At 42.4% G+C, this 18,717-nt stretch overlaps 1 protein-coding gene across 1 annotated transcript; it reads right to left on the reverse strand.

Moving 5' to 3' along the window:
- Nucleotides 1-5,572: 5,572 nt before the first annotated feature.
- RSRP1 (arginine and serine rich protein 1) lies at nt 5,573-17,775 on the reverse strand. The gene is made up of 6 exons (XM_082247172.1): nt 17,618-17,775; nt 17,024-17,076; nt 12,220-12,822; nt 11,348-11,442; nt 8,253-8,318; nt 5,573-5,753 (listed from the first exon to the last, which is right to left on the reverse strand). Exons 1-6 carry the CDS (start codon nt 17,671-17,673, stop codon nt 5,592-5,594), a joined length of 1,035 nt encoding a protein of 344 aa, XP_082103298.1. The 5' UTR covers nt 17,674-17,775; the 3' UTR covers nt 5,573-5,591.
- Nucleotides 17,776-18,717: the final 942 nt, after the last annotated feature.

Raw genomic sequence — 18,717 nt, forward strand, 5'->3', positions numbered from 1 at the left:
CCTCTTATCCTCCCACAGACTATCCAGCCAAAAGCCTGACACTTTAACCACTTTAAGACCAGAAAATTTTGCGATTTGGCACTGCGTTATTCTTTTTTTTTTTAATTCTTTTTATTTCAATATGTGCATAAAAATGAACATTCCAAACATCCTTTCAACAAAGGGACAAAACAATATAAAATAAAAAAACTATACAATATCCAAATAATTATCTGTTTACTTAGTATTTATAATCTCTTTATGCAAAGGTATATCCATTTAGCTTAATTGATCGCCGTTGTCCTGGTGTGCCCCAACCCCTTGCTCCATCGCAATCATAGATTTATTTCCTCATCATACTATGCGCATCCCTCTATATCCTCTTGGTTATCGCCTTATATTCAACCATTGGTTAATGTTGATTGACACCAATTATCCCAAATTTTATTATATTTCATTGAGCATCCTCTAAGCATATACAATACTTTTTCAAATGGTAAAATCTGATTTACCGCTCTTATCCAGTTCTTAACAGCAGGGGGCTTCACTTGAATCCACTTAACTGCGATTGTTTTCCTTGCCATAAACAGCGTTTCTCTAAGCATTATCTTGTGATATCTAGACCATGTTATTTCATCTAATATACCCAGCAAACAAGTTTCTGGGGTCAAAGGTACAGGCATATTCAGGACAGAGAATAATATTTGAATTATTTCCTGCCAGAATCTTGATATCACTGGACAAAACCACATAATATGTATAAAGTCTGCCCGCTTAGCACTGCATCTCAAACATTTAGGAGATGCAATGCTTTGCATTGCATAAAGTCTACTTGGAGAGAGATATGATTGATGTAGCATATATAATTGTATTAACCTATTGTTTGCTACTGGCGATACATATAAATGGGATAAACAGGCTTCTTTCCAATCTTCGTCAGTTAAATTGGGAATTATTTCCTGCCATTTTGTTCTTATTGCCAAGGGATTCATTCCTGAATTAACCCTGGTTAAATGTGCATACATTTTAGAGATTAATCCTTTAGGGCCCTGGGACCTAAGGCTACCAATCATTGGATATCCAGAGATCCCAGGTCCCAAAACTCCAAATTGCGCTTGTAACGCATGTCGCAACTGTAGGTATCTATATAATGAGGTATGTGGTATATCATATTTCATTTGTATATCTGAAAGAGAGTACATATGTGTTATGTCATATACGTCTGCAAGGACTGATATCGCTTTTTGTTCCCAGAACTGATACTCTACCAATTGTTTCAGTTGATTAGACATTGGGTTTCGCCATAGTGGGAGATCCATGTTTATTTGTGTGTTTCCGTCTATACGTTTTGCCTCTCTCCATATTGTACGAGCTAATGTTAAAATATAAGCAAATACCAATGTTAATTTATTCAAAGGTGCTTCTAGGGCTATAAGTAAATTATCGATTTGTAAAACATGAGCCAGGTGTGATTCTACCATCTGTAGTATTACTGGTACTATCCATCCTGTGAGATGTTTAAGTTGTCCAGCGAGATAGTATCTGTATATATTAGGAAGTGCCATACCTGCTTCTGTTTTAGCTCTCTGAAGTGTGGTTAACCTTATTCTATTTCTACCCTTTCCCTAAATAAATGTGGTAAATAGGGCATCTATTTTTTTTAAAAATAGTTTTAGGGACTATAACCGACATATGTGAAAAAATGTATAAACATTTCGGTAATAGGACCATCTTGATTAAATTTATTCTCCCTGCAACTGAAAGTGGTAATTTAGCCCAAGTAGCTAATTTAGTTTTAAATTGTTGTCATGAGTGGATTAAGGTTAGCCTGTAAAGCTGCTTATGGTAATCTTGTAATATTTATTCCCAGGTATTTGAAAGAGGACAATACCTTTAATAAACTTGAATCCTTGATTAGTGTGAGTAGTTGTGGTTGCAATGGCATAAGGGAGGATTTTTGCCAATTAATTTTAAGGCCTGAATAAGAACCAAATAGTTCTATTATATGCATAGCTGCTTCCAATGATCCATGTGCATCATTTAAATATAAAACAAGATCATCAGCATATAATCCCACTATATCTATCCTTTCTGCCAATGTAATGCCCAGTACAGAAGGGGTTTGCCGAAGTGCCAAAGATTCAATACCTACTGAAAATAAGCGTGGTGATAGAGGGCATCCCTGCCTGATGCCTCTATATAAAATTGTATGGCCTTGGTTAAAAAGCCATTTACCAACAGCTGAGAAGTTGGATTTAGATACATTATTTCCACCCAAGTACAGAATTTCTCCCCAAATCCAAATGCCCCAAGCACTGCCTGCAAAAAGGGCCATTCAATAGAATCAAAAGCCTTTGCTGTATCAAGAGAGGCCAGGACACTTGAGTCTGGTAGTTGATCGCTGAGCTATAAGTTGCGTTCTTCAAAGATTTATAGATGTGGATTTTCCTGGCATAAATTCAGTTTGATCTGGATGTATAATATTAAGTATTACATTGTTTAATCTATGGGCCAAAATTTTTGCAAGAATGTTGTAGTCTGTATTTAATAATGATGTGGGTCGGTATGAAGCACAATCTTAAATTTTTATCTGGTTTTGGAATTAGTACTACTGTAGCTAAATACATGGATTCAGGAAGTCTTTTTACCCTGAAAGCTGCATCAAATACTTGAACTAGCCCTGGGGCAAGAATATCCACGTATTTACTATATACTTCTAACGGAAGTCCGTCTGGTCCTGAAGCCTTTCCTATTGCTAGACTTGTTATTGCTCTTCTTACTTCTTCCTCGCTTGGATTTTCCTCTAATGATTTAACCTGCTCGGACGTTAAGGCTGGAAAGTGTATTTCACTCATATAAGTTGAAATTTCATCTGCATTATACGCAAGAGAGGTGGCATACATATCAGTATAAAACGAGTGAAAGCATGACATAATACCAGCCACATCCCTTACGTATTCCCCGTCAGGGCGCTGTATATTAGTTATAACTAAACTTGTACTTTGTTGCTTAGCCATATGTGCTAAAAGTCGACTTAAAGTATTACCTTGTTCAAAGTACTTCTGTTGATATTCAAATTGTTTGTATTTAGCTATTGCTGCTATATGTATAGTATATTTTCTTACTGTCATTTCCCATTTTTCCCTATTTATTTCAGTTGGTGTTTTCAAAAACGCAGCTTCTGTATCTCTACATTGCTCTTCTATATCTTCCGTTTCCTGCCTGGTGGCTCTTTTAATATATGATATTGTTGATCTAAGTGCCCCCCGTAGATATGCTTTCAAGGTATCCCAAAAGATCAAATCTCTTTGGGATCCATGTATTTCTAAAAAGGCACTGCGTTATTTTAACGGACAATTGCGCTGTCGTGCAATGCTCTACCTATATGAAATTAATGTCCTTTTTTTCCCCCACAAATAGAGCTTTCTTTTGGTGGTATTTGATCACCTGTGCGATTTTTATATTTTGCGCTATAAACAAAAAAAGTGACAAATTTGAAAAAAAAAAAAAAATATTTTTCATTCTTTTGTATGATATTCAAAAAAAAAAAAAATCGCAATAAGCATATTTTGATTGGTTTGCACAAAAGTTATTGCATCTAAATACGGGAAAAAATGTATTTCATTTTTATTGTGGGAGAAGGGAGTACCACCCCAGGTCTCCTTACCTTATGGTGGCTGGTGTTCTCCCCCGGAGCAGTCCCTGAGGCCTGTGCCTCCGACTTGGCTCTTTGAGTGACTCACGACTTGTTGAGGCAGCTGAACCCCAGCTTGTTGAAGTGCACCAGCCTTCATATCTGGCCCGCTCACCGCCGCGACCCGGAAGTCACGGTTGCCGCCGGAAGTGCCCGCCCCTACCGGAAGTGACGTCCCCCGTCATCCGGCCCGGCTGCTCCACACCGGCCGCAAGCACCAACGTTGGACTCTCTCCCTGAGCGTGGAGAGCAGGCCCCCCAGCCTGGAAGCCCCCCTGAGCGGGACTGGGGTGATACACATACTTTTTGCGGCGGACAGGTAGGCGGGTCCCCCCCGGTGCTGTCTTTCTTGGCCGCTTCTGAGAGTACCTGACTCCCTTGTAGCTTCAGCCTCCTGGCCTCAGCTATGGCTCCTCTTTGGACGGTGTCTCCCCGCTGGAGGAAACACCAGAACTGAGGCAGCCAGCTGGAGGGAGGCTTAAATCCAATTGATTGGGGCGGTGTTTCCTAAGAAGGGAGGAGCCAGGTTCTCTCAGAAGTACCTGTCCTGAAAGACGATAAGGGAAAAAGGACGTCAATTTCATTTGGGTACAGCCCCGCACGACCTCGCAACTGTCCGTTTAAGTTACGCAGTGCCGAATCGCAAAATAGGCCCTGGTCTTTGAGCAGCCAAATCCTCCAGGACTTAGTGGTTAAACCTGCTACCCCCTCCTCTCAGCAGTAACTTTGTGGCTAAGCTCATTCTGTTTCCACTCTAACAGTGACACTGTAGATCAGCACCCTATGCCAGAGGAGCTGTTGTGTCCACATTACAGATAAGACAAAATCACAAACACACACATTAAATATCACTGGTAAGGGGGAGAGGGCAAAATGAGCAGAGTTATAGGACTTAATTGCTTTCATTATGAACTTTAAAGGTAAACTGCATCACTGTGCCTGAAAGTCAGGCAGATAAGAAGAGCCCCCCCCCCCCCCCCTTGTGTGGAGGCCTGGCATTAGGAATGGAGTTAATATTTGGAGTCATTAGGCTTGATGCCCAATCTTCAGAACTTTGATCCTTGCCCTGCAACCTTCCTTGAATGGACAAAATAGCACTGACATGTGAAAGGCAGTGGGCTCTATGGAGTCTCAAGTAACTGGCCTTTCTCCATCCACCTCGTGTGCACTCTGACCCAGAACCTGTAATATGCCTGCAGTCTGAGAGGCTTCAAACACTGTAGACACCTTTGGGGGAAACAGGGCTTCAGTCAAGGGGCCCCTTATACTGCACATATTAACTGGCGGTCTATGAAAATATTTACTGTATGATGAACACGGTGACATTAAATATGTTTAGGTCAGGAAGCAGCAAATTGAGGCATGCAATTCTGTATGTATGTATATAAGAGTTTGAATGAATATATAGACAAGACTTATTTAATCACTCTTTATTAAACTATTGTTAACACAGAATACAAGACAATGGAATAACCTTTAAACATGTTAGACTACTATGCACTACTGACTTGGTGCTGAAAGCACTAAAAAAAAAAAAAAAAAAAAAAAAATGTATACAACTACAGAAACATTTGCTCTAATAAACCGCATGAGAGGGAGGGGAAAAAAAAAAAAAAAAAAAAAAAAAAAAAAAGTGACATGGCTCAGTATTTCTTCATACACAAATATAATTTTTTATACACCGTTATTTACAAGTAAGGATCCCACCTGAAAATCTTGTGTCCTTCACGAACTATTCCAAATCTGAAAAATAAGACCCATATTAAAAAGAAATGTTGCCAGACACTGATCAAAAGATCAGAACAACAAAAGCTTTCGCATTTCCCTACCCCCTTGGTCATAAATACCCCTTTATGAAAAATATAATCTTTAAAAAAAAAAACTGTACAAAAAAAAAAAAAAAGTCCAGAAATACAGGCTATCGAGCCCTGCTTTTATATGCCTCTTTAGGAGATAAGCTTTTTGAGAATGATTTGGCTTCAATGGTCACTGGACGCCACAGCATGTATGGACTCCTATGCTCGGTCTCCATTTGTTCTTTGATGGCTTCCCCCCTCTCTTGCGACGCAGCTCCAGAACCCTGTGAAAAAAAAAAAAGTGGTAAGCTTCACAGTCTCAGAAAGTGGGGCACACGCTTTGACAGAACTAGACCTAAAAAAAAAAAAAAAAAAAAAAAAAAAAAAAAAAAAAAAAAAAAAAATGCACCACAAACACAGGACATAATAGAAATCAGTGGGAAAACAGCAGGTACACTACACCCACGCTGTGACCAAACTGCCCCAGGTCTATACTCACTGCCTGTATTTCTACATAAGATTAACCGCTTCAATCCAGGGCATTTCCACCCCCTTTCTGCCCAGGCCAGGCCAATTTTTAGCTTTTAGCGCGGTCACACTTTGATCACGATTGCGCGATCATATAACGCTGTACCCAAAAATAACTATCATTTTTCACACAAACAGAGCTTTCTTTTGGTGGTATTTTTTTTTGCACCTTATTATAATGGAGACCGAAAAAAAATAAAAAATAAAAAAAAGTTGGTGAGAAAAATTAAGTATTTTTTCTTCACCGATGGGGCGGCACTGATAGGCACCACTAACAGGCACAGACTAGAGCTGCACGATTCTGTATAAAAACGAGAATCACATTTTTTTGCTTAAAAAGATCACGATTCTCGGTGCAACATCTTTTACATTATACAAAAAAAAAAAATTTTAAAATTTGGGCTAACTTTACGGTTTTGCTTTTTTTTTTTTTTTTTTTTAAACTTAAAAAAGTGTATTTTGTCCCCAAAAAACTACATTTGAAAGACTTCGGCGTAAATACAGTGTGAAAAAAGATTGTAACGATTGCCTTTTTTTTCTCTATCGTAGTTTGGGGGGTTCCAAGTAAATTTTCTAGCAAAAAATACTAAATTTTAAGCAAGTGTCAGAAAAAGTCTTAAGGCCCGTACACACGTACCGATCGTCGGCCGAAAAGCTTCGGCCGACGACCGATCTGCCGATTTTCGGCTTGTTAGTATGATGCCTCCGACAGCCAACAGCGCACATTCGGCCAAAAAGAATCTGTCATGCAAGCATTAAAATTTTTGTATGCCAACACCAGAGCGGCCGATTGTTCGCCAGTCAGTACAGAATTCGGCCGACAGACCGCCGATTTCCAAGACTGGGCATGCTCAGAAAAGGAAAAACACAGGGAAAGTTAACCATTACATGACATCACTTCTGCAGTCGGCGGACAAAATTCTTGTGCAGTCTTTTGCACTTTTCAGCGGACACGACAGCCCGGGGACAAAAGACGGCCGATCTGTCGGCTGACAATCGGTACGTGTGTACGGGGCTTTAGTCTTTAAAAAAAGGTTAAACTGCCCTCACAGACAGTTCATTCCTTTGACCTAAAAGAACAAAATGTAACATTGTAAAGCATTGCTTTTATATAGTTATCTAGCAGCCTTACGGCCCTTTCACACAGGCGGTCCGTTCAGATCAGCCTGTCCGTTTTTGGCGGATCTGAATGGTCCCCCCATGCATCCCTATGGGGCATCGGATGTCAGCGGAGACATGTCCGCTGACATCTGATCTGTTAAATCTGGACGGATGGAAACCATATTTTCCATCTGTCCAGCAGATCAGATGAAAATCGACCGACGGTCCGTTCTCATCCGATTCCCCCATAGAGATGCATGGGGAACTGACAGTTGTGTCCCCGCACACAGCACGGAGAACAGCTGTCATCCTCCTGCTCAGCGGGGATCGATCACCCGCTAAGAAAAACTGAGTCCGTCCGACGGACGGAGTGTGTGAAAGAGCCCTTAATGTTGATAAACATTTGCAGGAGGCTTTTTTTTTTTTTGACAGCTGTGAGTGAGCAGAGAACGGCTCCATAAGAGAAAAAAAAAAAAAAAAAAACGAGGACATGCCATGTTGAGAAAGTGAGGGGGGTGAGTGAATCGAGACTTAACTATTATTCGTGCAGCTCTAAGGCTACGTTCACATGTTAGCGTAGCGGATCGCGGGCAGAACACCGCAATTCTGCCCGCAATCTGGAAATCATTGCAAATCGCAGAACGCCTGTGCATTGCCGTTTATTTGCAATGGCACCCCAAACGCTGTGCGATGTTGCTGCGATTTCCGCCTGCCGAATCACGCAAACAAAATCGCGGGTCGCAAGACGCCCAAAAAAGGTACAAGAGCTTCTTTAAGGAGTCATGCGACCCGAGATTTTGTTTGCGCAATGTAACCACGATTCGGCAGGCGGAAACCGCAGCAACAGCGCACAGCGTTTGGGGTACCATTGCAAATCAATGGCAACGCACAGGCGTCCCACGATTTGCAATGATTTCCGGATCGTGGGCAGAATTGCGGTGTTCTGCCCGCGATCCGCTATGCTAACATGTGAACGTAGCCTAATACAGACCGGCATCACTTGCTGGGCAATGTTGGGGCTGCACTGTAATCAGGGCACTGGTGATCACTGTATAGTCTCCCCTGCCAAGAGATGCCATTAATCAGCCCTCCTCGCCTGTCAAGGCAAAAAAATTAAAAGATACATTTGCATTTGTAACCATTATGCTACTTACACTTGAAGTACTGGAACTGCGAGACTTATTACTTTTTTGTCTATCCTCTTCTGAATTTTTAGAGCGCTAAAGAGAACAAAAAGTATGATGATTACTACTAGAGAAAATTAACAAACGATTACCATATGCAAGCATTCGGCCTCTCATTTTTAGGTATATAGGTAGATTTAGACATGATCCACATTTGGTTCATGCTTTAGATGCAATTGAGAGGTGTCTACATTCTCAGCCTAATATCTTTGATGGGATCTTGGACACAGCGTTTGATTTGATTCATTTTGTTATTGCACTCCTGTAAAATGCCCTGCGTGGTAAATTTAACCGCTTGCCTACCGCCGCAAGTACATATACTGCGGCGGTCAGCCCCGTGCAAGCAAAGTGACGTATGGGTATGTCACTCGCCTGAGAGCCAATAGGGGGCGAGCGCGCGCCGCCAGAGGCGCGCTCCCGCTCGTTCACGGACACCTCCGCGCGAGTGACCGGCGGACCCGATGTCCGCAGGTCACTCGCAATCGTCAGTTACAGAGGGAGAAAGGCAGGTGGTTAATGTAAACAAAGCCGCCTGTCATTCTCCCTTGTTTAACAGCAGAGATCATACGGTCCTGCTATGTAGGATCGTAGATCTCTGCTGTTACATGAAAAGCCACATCCCTGCACAGTTAGAAGCACGCCCCTAGGGACACACTTAGCCACTGCATCATTAATAAAGTTAACCCCTTCCCTGCCAGTGTCATTTTTACAGTAACAGTGCATATGTATAGTACTGATTACTGTAGTAATGTAACCGGTACCCCCAAAAGTGTCAAAGGGTCCGATCTGTCCGCTGCAGGAAGGGGGTAAAATCTTCCGGGGCTTAAGTGGTTAAGTTCATAATTTGTAAGCACTACTGTTTAACACCATGGAATGCTTTGTGTTTCTACCTCTTCTGCATGTTAACTATATAAACCCAATAAATATTGAAACTAAAGAGTCACCTCGCCCCTTTTTTTTAACCCCATTTGTGTCGACAAATGTGTGGGGTGTTTTGCGGTGCTTCCCTATTCAGTGAGCTTGCTGCCTGCTAAATGCCAGGTAGACCATGTCGCAGGCACAAAGCAACCGCAATATGTACACACCCCATCTGCTGCCTATTGAGGTTTTAGGGAGGGTTGGCAGGTTGTAAACGTGGCTCATGCAACCGCATGTCTAGATGAGGTCCAATTTTGTCTGAAAGACTTGAATCCATTTCTATCAACTTTTCTTTACAAAAGTTTATTTTTATAATTATCCAGGCACAGAAAGGAGTCAGTTTTGACTATTAAGGCCTCATGCACACAGTATGTTTATTTACCTCTCCTAGAAGCCAGAAGTGATTTGCAGGAAAAAAAAAAAAATGCCTGACGCTTGAAAAAGCATCTAAAGCTTTCACAGGCATCAAGCTCTTGGGCATTAATTCATTTAAATGGCCAGAATAAATAATTTAATCTGGCCATTGAAATGAATGCTCAAGCACTAGCGTTCAGGCGCATTTAGCAGCCCTTGGTAGCGTCCAAGTGTTTTTATTTTAACCAAACTCTGCTGCTCCTGGGATGTACTGGCAGTACGCTTTTTTCCCTGCCTCTAGAAGAAATCTAAAAGCATGTGTACATAGACACAGGCTAAAACATGGAGGGGCAAAAAAAAAAAAAAAAAAAAAAAAAAGCCAACACGCCCCTAGAAGCAGCTGTAAAAACATCCAATGTACACAAGGCCTAAGAACAAACAATATATTGCAAAACAAATGAGTAGACTGGCAGTCTCCCAAAACAATTAGAGATAACAATTTTATAAAATCTGTTCATCTTACACCAGGTTTTTTATTTTTCTTACTTTTTTTAATTTAGAATTTGCTAAACTATAAAGCTCCCAACATTGTATATTTAAATAGAGACCCACTTGGGAGCTGAAATTATTATCCTTATGAAGAATTTAAATATATCGCAAGTACCGACCAATAAAGCTTTTTGTTCACCATTTTACAGCAACTACTGGGTCAAAAGAACAGAAAAATACAACCATCCGAGAACAGTAAACTTATCTGCAAGTGATGCAGGCCTCTTCTTCCATTTATTCTTAATCTGGAACATAGTTAATAAGTTATGAAGGTTACCTGTACCTGGGCTTGTGTAATACCACTCTTAGGGGATGTTCAATGACCCTATAGTGTAGAATTGGAAGGGGTGTGTATGCATGTCTTAACTAGAGTAAAAATTAAAGCTGTATTAAACCTCCCCAAAGGCCACATTTTGAAGTGGCATTTGTCCACATTAAAAAGTGAACATTGCTCACAATTTACAATGATGTAGTCTTAAAAATGAAGAAAACCAATTTGTCTACTGGATGAAAGGAATTGCTTGAACCATTAAAATTGGCATTGGTGATGACAGACCAGGTTATAAAAACTGGCTCTGTAAACAAACATGGCAGCCTACACATGTGGGTGAAGGTAAATTATTTGAGTGGCAACAGTGTACTTTTCCCGGTTTAACCCCAATACCAATGTCCAACCACAACATTACCACCCGGTTCTCATCCTCAAAGGCTTGTGTTCATTATTCTTTTCTATGAAAACAGAAAAGTCATTTAAACTGAATTCTGATCTGAAAGGGGGGGAAAGAACAGCATTACCACAGATTTTATTCAAAGCAAAAATTCTAGTCCAGCGCTTCTATTGCCAACATCTGACATTTCAATGCATTTGTGTAGTGCCAGATTAGCTACTGCTGAGGTTTAGTAATCACCATCTGCAATAGTTAACCCTGCACTGTTGGGCTGCCTCAAAACAGGAAACAGATACATGCTCTCCATCACAAATGGCAAAGCAGGATGCGTTCCACTGCAGAATGCTGAATTTCTGCTTTAGCCCAGTTACATCTGGACACATTTGATGTATAAAAACACAAGACCCCAATATGGCAGCCATTATGGAGAATTACTGCTTTCGTGCACAGCCACCCCCCCCCCCCCCCCACCCAATTTTTAAAGCTACAAGAAGCTAGCTTTAATGGGCTGTCCATATTAAGTGTCAGACTAATACAAGGCTCTAAACACTGAAACACACAAATATTTAAACATACCTCTGTGATTTTCTTCAGGCTATCAGGTAATTCAACTTCCTTTCCAAGTGCTTTTGAGGCATTCATTTTTGCGATTTCCAACAGCTTCAACTTTTCTGTAAAAATAAATAGAGTTTTAAACAAGCCTAATACTCATCTTAAACTAGCATGGAGAGTTAACCTGTTCCTCCTCCAATCCATAAGTATCTGGCCATTTAAAGCAACTCTAGAGGGGTATGCTTGGACAGTTGAAAGAGCTTGTTATGAATTTAAATTAACGCAAGATATCAACAAAGTGGCATGTTAAGCTGATATTTGATGGCCTGCACAAGGCTGGGGGGGGGGGGGGGGGAGAAAACACCTCAAGCACAAAAAAGCAGAAACAAATAAATTAGTTCATTAACCTACTCTAGGCCTAAAGAGTCGTCGTCGTCCCCTCCCGGAAACAAAAAATAAAAAAAAGTTAGCAGCTACAAAAACTGTAGCTGCTGACATTTAATATTAGGACTTACCGGTCCAGGGTTCCCACAAGGTCAGCACCCAAAGCTGATTTTTGGATCAGCTCTTGAGTGCTGCCATTTAAGTTAGCGGCGAGCGGGGGGTGGGTTTAGGCAAAGTTCCGAGGGATGGCGCAGCAGCGCTGTCTCCTGGAAGTGAGGAAGGATACCTCTCAAAAACTGGTACACGTTGTGGGTGGGTAAAGGCAGAAGTTCCACTTTTGGGTGGAACTCTGCCCTAGGATCATTATGTATGGTTTAGAGTTTTGCAGGCCTTCTACTTGTCACGCTGCCTCCAGTTTTACTGATGTATAGGATCCATTTTTGATACTTGGTGCCCCTTTATTGTGGGATCCTAATGTTTACGAACAAGACTTCTCCCAGAATAAATCTTACCTTTCTCACTTAGGCGCAGTGGTGTTCTGCTGCGAGAACGGGTCCTGGAACGACTTCTAAAACTTCTGAATGTAGGAGAGTAGGGACGTCTCACAAAGCCATAGAATCTTCTATGTGATGGAGAACGGCTTCTTGAATAGCGTCTTCCACGATATGAACGCGACCTGCTACGTGACCTGTATCGAGGAGGAGACCTGTAATATCTTCTGTAAGCAGATGAATATCTTCTTCTTTGGCGTGGGCTGTATGATCTGGAACGACTTCTGGAGTAGCTTCTCGAGTAGGACCTGGAATGGCTACGAGAATATGATCTGGAGCTCCTCCTTTTCTGCCTATATTTTCTATCACGGGAAGGAGAGCGAGTCCTACCCCTGCTACTTGACCGTGAAGAACTAGAAACGCTGGATCCACTACTAGAGCTGCTGGAAGAACATGATGAGCTGCGACTGCTAGAACGAGTCTTGGACCTTGATCGAGATGGCCTCTCTTTTGGCGAATTCAAGCTCAGATCATCCATAAAGTTTGTCATTTTATTGGTTTGCAGCTTACTGGAGTCACTTTCAAAGCTTTGATTAAGTTTCCTGTTTTCAGTGCAAACCGCATCTGTGATGGGGGGAAAAAAAAAATGTTTATTTTTTTTTTTTCACTTTCTCCTTAAAATTTATATTTTTATTCAAATGTATTGCTTTAACAAGAGTTGAACAACATACCTTGTAATAGCATGGGCAGAGACAGGTACCTTTTACTAGACCCCAGATCTCTCCTGTTCTTAAAAGCACCAGATCAAACCAAGATCAGTTTAATCAATATCAGCTTGCTTACATCCAGCAAAACTGACAAACTACTCGATCATCTCTATGGTAAGCCAGCAATACCGACAGCTGCAGTTGGGGGTTGATGGTTCCCCCTTCTTCCACCTGTAAAAGCATTCCAGCAGCAAATTAGCAGCTAGGATTGCTTTTACAAAAAAATGCCTACAGTTGTCTGTAAAACAAAAACACCACAAACATCCCACAATACCAAGATGAAGCTTGATGGCCCCCAACAGTGCCTACAATGGCCAGCTTTTATGTTAAACCATTATCCCAAGAGGAAGAGAAAAAAAAAAAAAAAATGTTCCTGAAACCCCCTTTAAGTGTTAGTGGGACCTCATTAGTCAACCCATCTAAATCTGCTAGTACATCTAAAGCTGGCAAAAAGCAGTTCGAATATCAGCTGGTTAAGCAGGAACCGGCCAAGATGCGAAACATGCAAGAGCAGGCTGAACGTACTCAAGATGTTACATCAATCAACTTGGGTACAACTACCGTACCGGATTTTACGCGTGATTATTACTACTAGCCGACATTATAGCCACTAGCAGTAATCCACTGTTTTCCTGGTGAGGACAGCTCTCCACCCCCCACCAGAACAATGGCTCCCTGGGAGAGATTCCCCGATCAACACAAGCATTGAAGAAAAATCGCTTTGCCTGTGGCCAGATTAACTCTATCCTGTCCCAAGACAGACATTGCTGCTTTCCAAAAGTGACTCCACTGCATCTCCATATAGAGTGCAGACATTCTTTAGCCCTGGTTAACATTGAATTATACAGCATGCCTGTGCAATTCAAGCCCATTCCTTTTGTAAGGGCACAAATCGCATGGCAGCACAGATGGTTTTCCCAAGCGAATTGTAAAGTCTTTTTTTTTTTCTATTAAAATAAACATGTTATACTTACCTGCCCTGTGCAGTGGTTTTCCCACAGGACAGCCCTGACCCTGCTCTTCTTGGGTGCCTGGCTCAAGCTCCTAGCCCCTCCCACCAGGCAAGCAGCTTGCTATGGAGCCACCCGAGCCAATCCTTAGCTCCGTGTATCAATTCAGTCACAGCTGCAGCTGACCCAGCCCTCTCCTCATTGGCTGAGTTTGATTGACAGCAGTGGGAGCCAACGGCGCCGCTGCTGTGTCTCATCCAATCAGAGAGAGTCCTGGACGGCCAAGGCATTAGTGGACATAGCTGAATTGAGAGGGGGCTCAGGTAAGTATTAGGGGGGCTGCTGCACACAGAAGGTTTAATGCATAGAATGCATTGAGATAAAAAAAAAAAAAACCTGCCTTTACAATCACTTTAAAAAGGAGAAGCTCCAGGCTCTGTCAGAAAAAATTTAAAGACAGCAGCTACAAATACTGTAGCAGCTGACTTAATATACCTGTCCAGGGATCCCACGATGTCCTCACCAAATTTGATTATTAAAATCAGCCATCAGGTGCTGCCGCCGCCATCTCCACTAAGGGAAACCGGCAGTGAAACCTTGCGGCTTCACATCTGGTTCCCCACTGTGCATAGCATGCTGTGCTCTGTAATGGGCAGGCTGCAGGGGAGAAGGAGGAGGGGGACAAAACTTCTGGCTAAGTTCACCGCTTCGGTGAGAGGCCACCCCTTTTGGGTGGAGCTCCGGTTTAAAATGCCGATGCCAGGGACCCAAAGTCAACTGACTCCTGAACAGCATGTGTCCCATATAATAATCAGCAGCTACATTATTTGTAGCTGCGGTCTTCATTTTGTTGGAAAGAAACTGAAGCTCACCTTAAACCACTTACGGGGCCACCTGCCGCAGCAGGGAGGCCCGGCTGCACAAAATCACGTACATGTATGCAATTTAGTGCATGCCACTGGAGCACAGTTCCCACTGTGATTGGACACAGCAGGGGCCAAATCAGTGGATGCGGCAGCCCTGATGGCTGTCGGGACCCGTCAATCGTTCGGAGGAATGACAGAACGGCAGTCTGCCTATGTAATCAAGGCAGACCGCCGTCCTGTCACAGAGGAAGAGATATATACAGATCTCTTTACCTCTAGTGCATCTACTCACTCCCCCCCCCCCCCCCCCCCCAAGTTAGAAAGCACACCTTAGGATAACACTTAACCCCTTGATTGCCCCTGTGTTAACCCCTTCCCTGTCAGTCATTTATACAGTAACCGTGCATTTTTTTTTTTTCTAGCACTGATTTTCCCCCAAAAAATATGTAGCAGAATACACATTGGCCTAAATTAATGAAATCATTTGTTTAAAAAAATTTTATTTGGTAGGTTTTATAGCAGAAAGTAAAAATATTGTTCTTTCAAAATTATGTTTGTTTATAGCGCAAAAAAAAAAAAATCAAAAGGCAAACAAATATCACCAAAGGAAAGCTCTATTTGTGGGAATATAACACATCAATTTTATTTGGGTACAGCGTTGCACGACCGCACAATTGTCAGTTAAAGCAACGCAGTGCTGCATCGCAAAAAATGACCTGGTCACTAAGGAGTAAAACCTTCCGGAGCTGAAATGAATAAAGTGGTTGTAAAGGCTTAAGGTTTTTTTTTTTTTTTTTTAAACCATGTATATGGTAAAAAAACCTTCAGTATGCAGCTCCCCCCTCAGCCCCCCTAATACTTGCCTGAAAACCATCGCTATCCAGCAATGTGCACTGGACCCGAGGCTCTCCAGGTCTCTCCCTCCTGTTTGGCTGAGATGCAGCAGCAACCATTAGCTCCCGCTGCTGTCAATCACAGCCAGTGAGGCAGGACCAAACCACACTGTTTGTTATGGATGCAGAGAGCCAGCTCGGGAGCAAGCATGCACGAGTGCCCCCACAGCAAGCGGTTATAGGAGCACTTGGCAAAGGGGAGGGGCCCAGAGCATCGGCAGGGGACCTGAGAAAAGGATTTTGCACAGAGCAGGCAAGTACAAGATGGTGTGCATTTTTAAATAAAGAGGTTGCCAAAAAAAAAAAAAAAAAACACACACTTTAAACTGGCTGTCTACAATGTTTTACTATCCAACCAATCTGGATCGAACTAGGCAGGACGTTGCACCCAGTACAACTGCAATCAGTACCCCCCCCCCAGTTAGTTTAAACCTCAAGGGTTAATGCCTGTTCACACATTGCATGCGACTTGCACTGCACATCACATGTACAGATTGCATTGCTGAACTTGCATCACATTCTGACCAAAGTTGCACAGGACCTTTTTTGGTCAGTACCAGAATCAGATCCCATGGGTGTTCACACCTATGCAAACCAATTCATGTCCAAATTGATAGTTCGCACTGCTATATGCAAACAGATCTGGGGGTGTGGTTAACTTTGTATTGACACCCCCAGCAATTCGTATATAGCAGTGTGAACTGCCTATGAGTCGACTGCGATGCGGGAACCCGCAGGTTTCCCACATTGTATGTGTAAACTGCCACTTAATGGGGTCAGATCTCAAGCCAGACAATTCTTCAATACACCAGTAAAAGATAATAAATTAATCTTTTACTGGTGTATTGAGGAATTGTCTGGCTTGAGATCTGACCCCATTGGGTGCCGGTTCACACATATGCGATCCGGGAACACTGCGAATCCACTGCGGGTTCCCACATGACATTCAACCTGCAGGCAGTTCACACTGACATATGCAAATATGCAAATTGTTGGGGGCGTCAATACAAAGTTAATGACACCACCAGATCAGTTTGCATATCGCACTGTGAACTGTCAGTTTGGACATGAATTGGTTTGCATAGGTGTGAACCGACACTTAATGGGGTTAGATCTCAAGCCATACAATCCCTCAATACACCAGTAAAATAATTTATTATTATTTAGACCCTGACATTATATAGTGGCTCATTAGAGCTGAAACATTGTACAATCAGATTGTATAGTCAGCATTAGAAATTCTGGTCACCCCCCCCATAAGACAACGGTGGGAAAGAAGGTGACAAATATTCCCCTAGATTAAAACTTAAATATCCTCAATTATATTATGATCACAAAGAAGTACTCACCCTGTGTTTTGGAGCTGTAGTTTCCATTGCGATCTGTGCCATCAGACGAAATCCTACAAATAAAAACATCAGGATTAATCCAGTTTAAAAACATGACAGTGAAATAAAAAAAATTATATATATATTATATTTTACACACACACACACACACACACACACAAACACATTATATATATATATATATATATATATATATATATATATATATATATATATATATATATACACACACATATACACACACACACTTTTTTATATTTATTTTTTTTTAAACCACCTCATCCCTGTTCACCAGGACACACATTACACAGGTTCTGTGGCTGATTAGTAATTAAACTCACTTAGTGCATTATATCAGCCTCAGAACCTGTGTAATTAATATTTGTATTGATGAATTAAAAGGAATGAGGTAGTAACCCTATACAGTGTACATAACACGCCCTGTGAGGGATCGCAAAATGGCGGCGGAAGAGCGCGAGATGGCCGCCTGACACAGCCAATCTAATAAAACAGCTGCGACTCTTGTATCCACACACAAGGGCACGTTCCTGCGTTGCAAACGGCGTGAAGAGCGCCCGACAGATAAATCCTTACACATTAGTCGGTGTGTTTCCGTGCTCAGGAGCATCCATCTCCACTGTACGAGTCATGGCTGGGACCTAAGACGGTACAACGGGCAATCAGCGACGACACCAATCTGCACTAACTTCTCCCGCTGCCTTCTCTAAACTAATCTGAGAAGAAATTTCCAGAACGGATTATACAACCGAGCCAGGAAGGCGGAGAATACACCTGGGGCTTCGTGATTGGTGGACTGCTATTAAGCTCCGTTGCAGATTGGGTAGAGGGACCTGTCAATAACCAGCGAGAGCTGTGGAAAGGGAAGGATTGTTCTAGAAACTAGTAAACCAGTATAAACCAGTTCTCTGACGTTGCTTTTTGATTCGGCGACGTACAGAGAGACTTGTGTTATTATGTTGCATTATTATAAAAGCGTGTTATGCTCCATACACACGTGCAGATTATCTGCAGACTTTTGTCTGCAGACTTACCTTTTCTATGTAGTGCAAGGGCCTGCCGGATTGCATACAAATTGAAAGTGTTTAGGTTTGACCTCATATTATATGGTTTTGGTAAGTCTGCAGACAAAAGTCTGCAGATAATCTGCACGTGTGTATGGGGCATTAGTTAGAATGGGGTTTGACTAAACATCATCAACTGAAAAACAAAAGTGGAACTTCTGCTTTAGGTAGTCCTAACCCCCTGACATGCCGCATTTGGCATGTCATTTTTTTGTGGGGAGAGCGGGTACCTAGTTTTGACAGGTACCCACTTCCACCTCCGCTCGGAGCGCTGCAGCGCCCTGAGTGGAAGTTTCCCCCCCCCCCTCCCTCCCTGCAATCTTTTGGGACCATTCAGAGGTCCCAGAAGATTGCCGGCCAATCAAGACGCGCAGCGCAACTCGCGCATGCGCAGTGTATACCCGGCTGTGACAGTGTGCCCACACTAGTGATGCCCACATCGCCGAGACCAGAGGGAGAGGATCGAGGCTTTGGGCGGCTGCATCGCTGGACCGTGGGACAGGTGAGTGTGTGTCTATTCAGACCCCGTTCACACTGGGGCGACCTGTCAGGCGACCTGGTCGTCTGACAGGTCGCCGTAGGTCGCCTGCCATAGAGAAGCTGTGGACCCGT

Source organism: Pelophylax lessonae (assembly GCF_965119305.1).
Source record: "Pelophylax lessonae genome assembly, chromosome: 2".
NCBI classification, from domain to species: domain Eukaryota; kingdom Metazoa; phylum Chordata; class Amphibia; order Anura; family Ranidae; genus Pelophylax; species Pelophylax lessonae.

Bases quoted from the DNA above. Each gene is read 5' to 3' on its own strand.
- RSRP1 (XM_082247172.1), bottom strand. From the start codon at position 17,673: ATGACTCGTACAGTGGAGATGGATGCTCCTGAGCACGGAAACACACCG. The intron at 17,077-17,617 runs GTAAGGATTTAT...TTTTATTTGTAG, and splicing joins GGAAACACACCGACTAATGT to GATTTCGTCTGATGGCACAG. The intron at 11,443-12,219 runs GTAAGATTTATT...TTATTTTTACAG, and splicing joins ACTGCGCCTAAGTGAGAAAG to AAAAGTTGAAGCTGTTGGAA.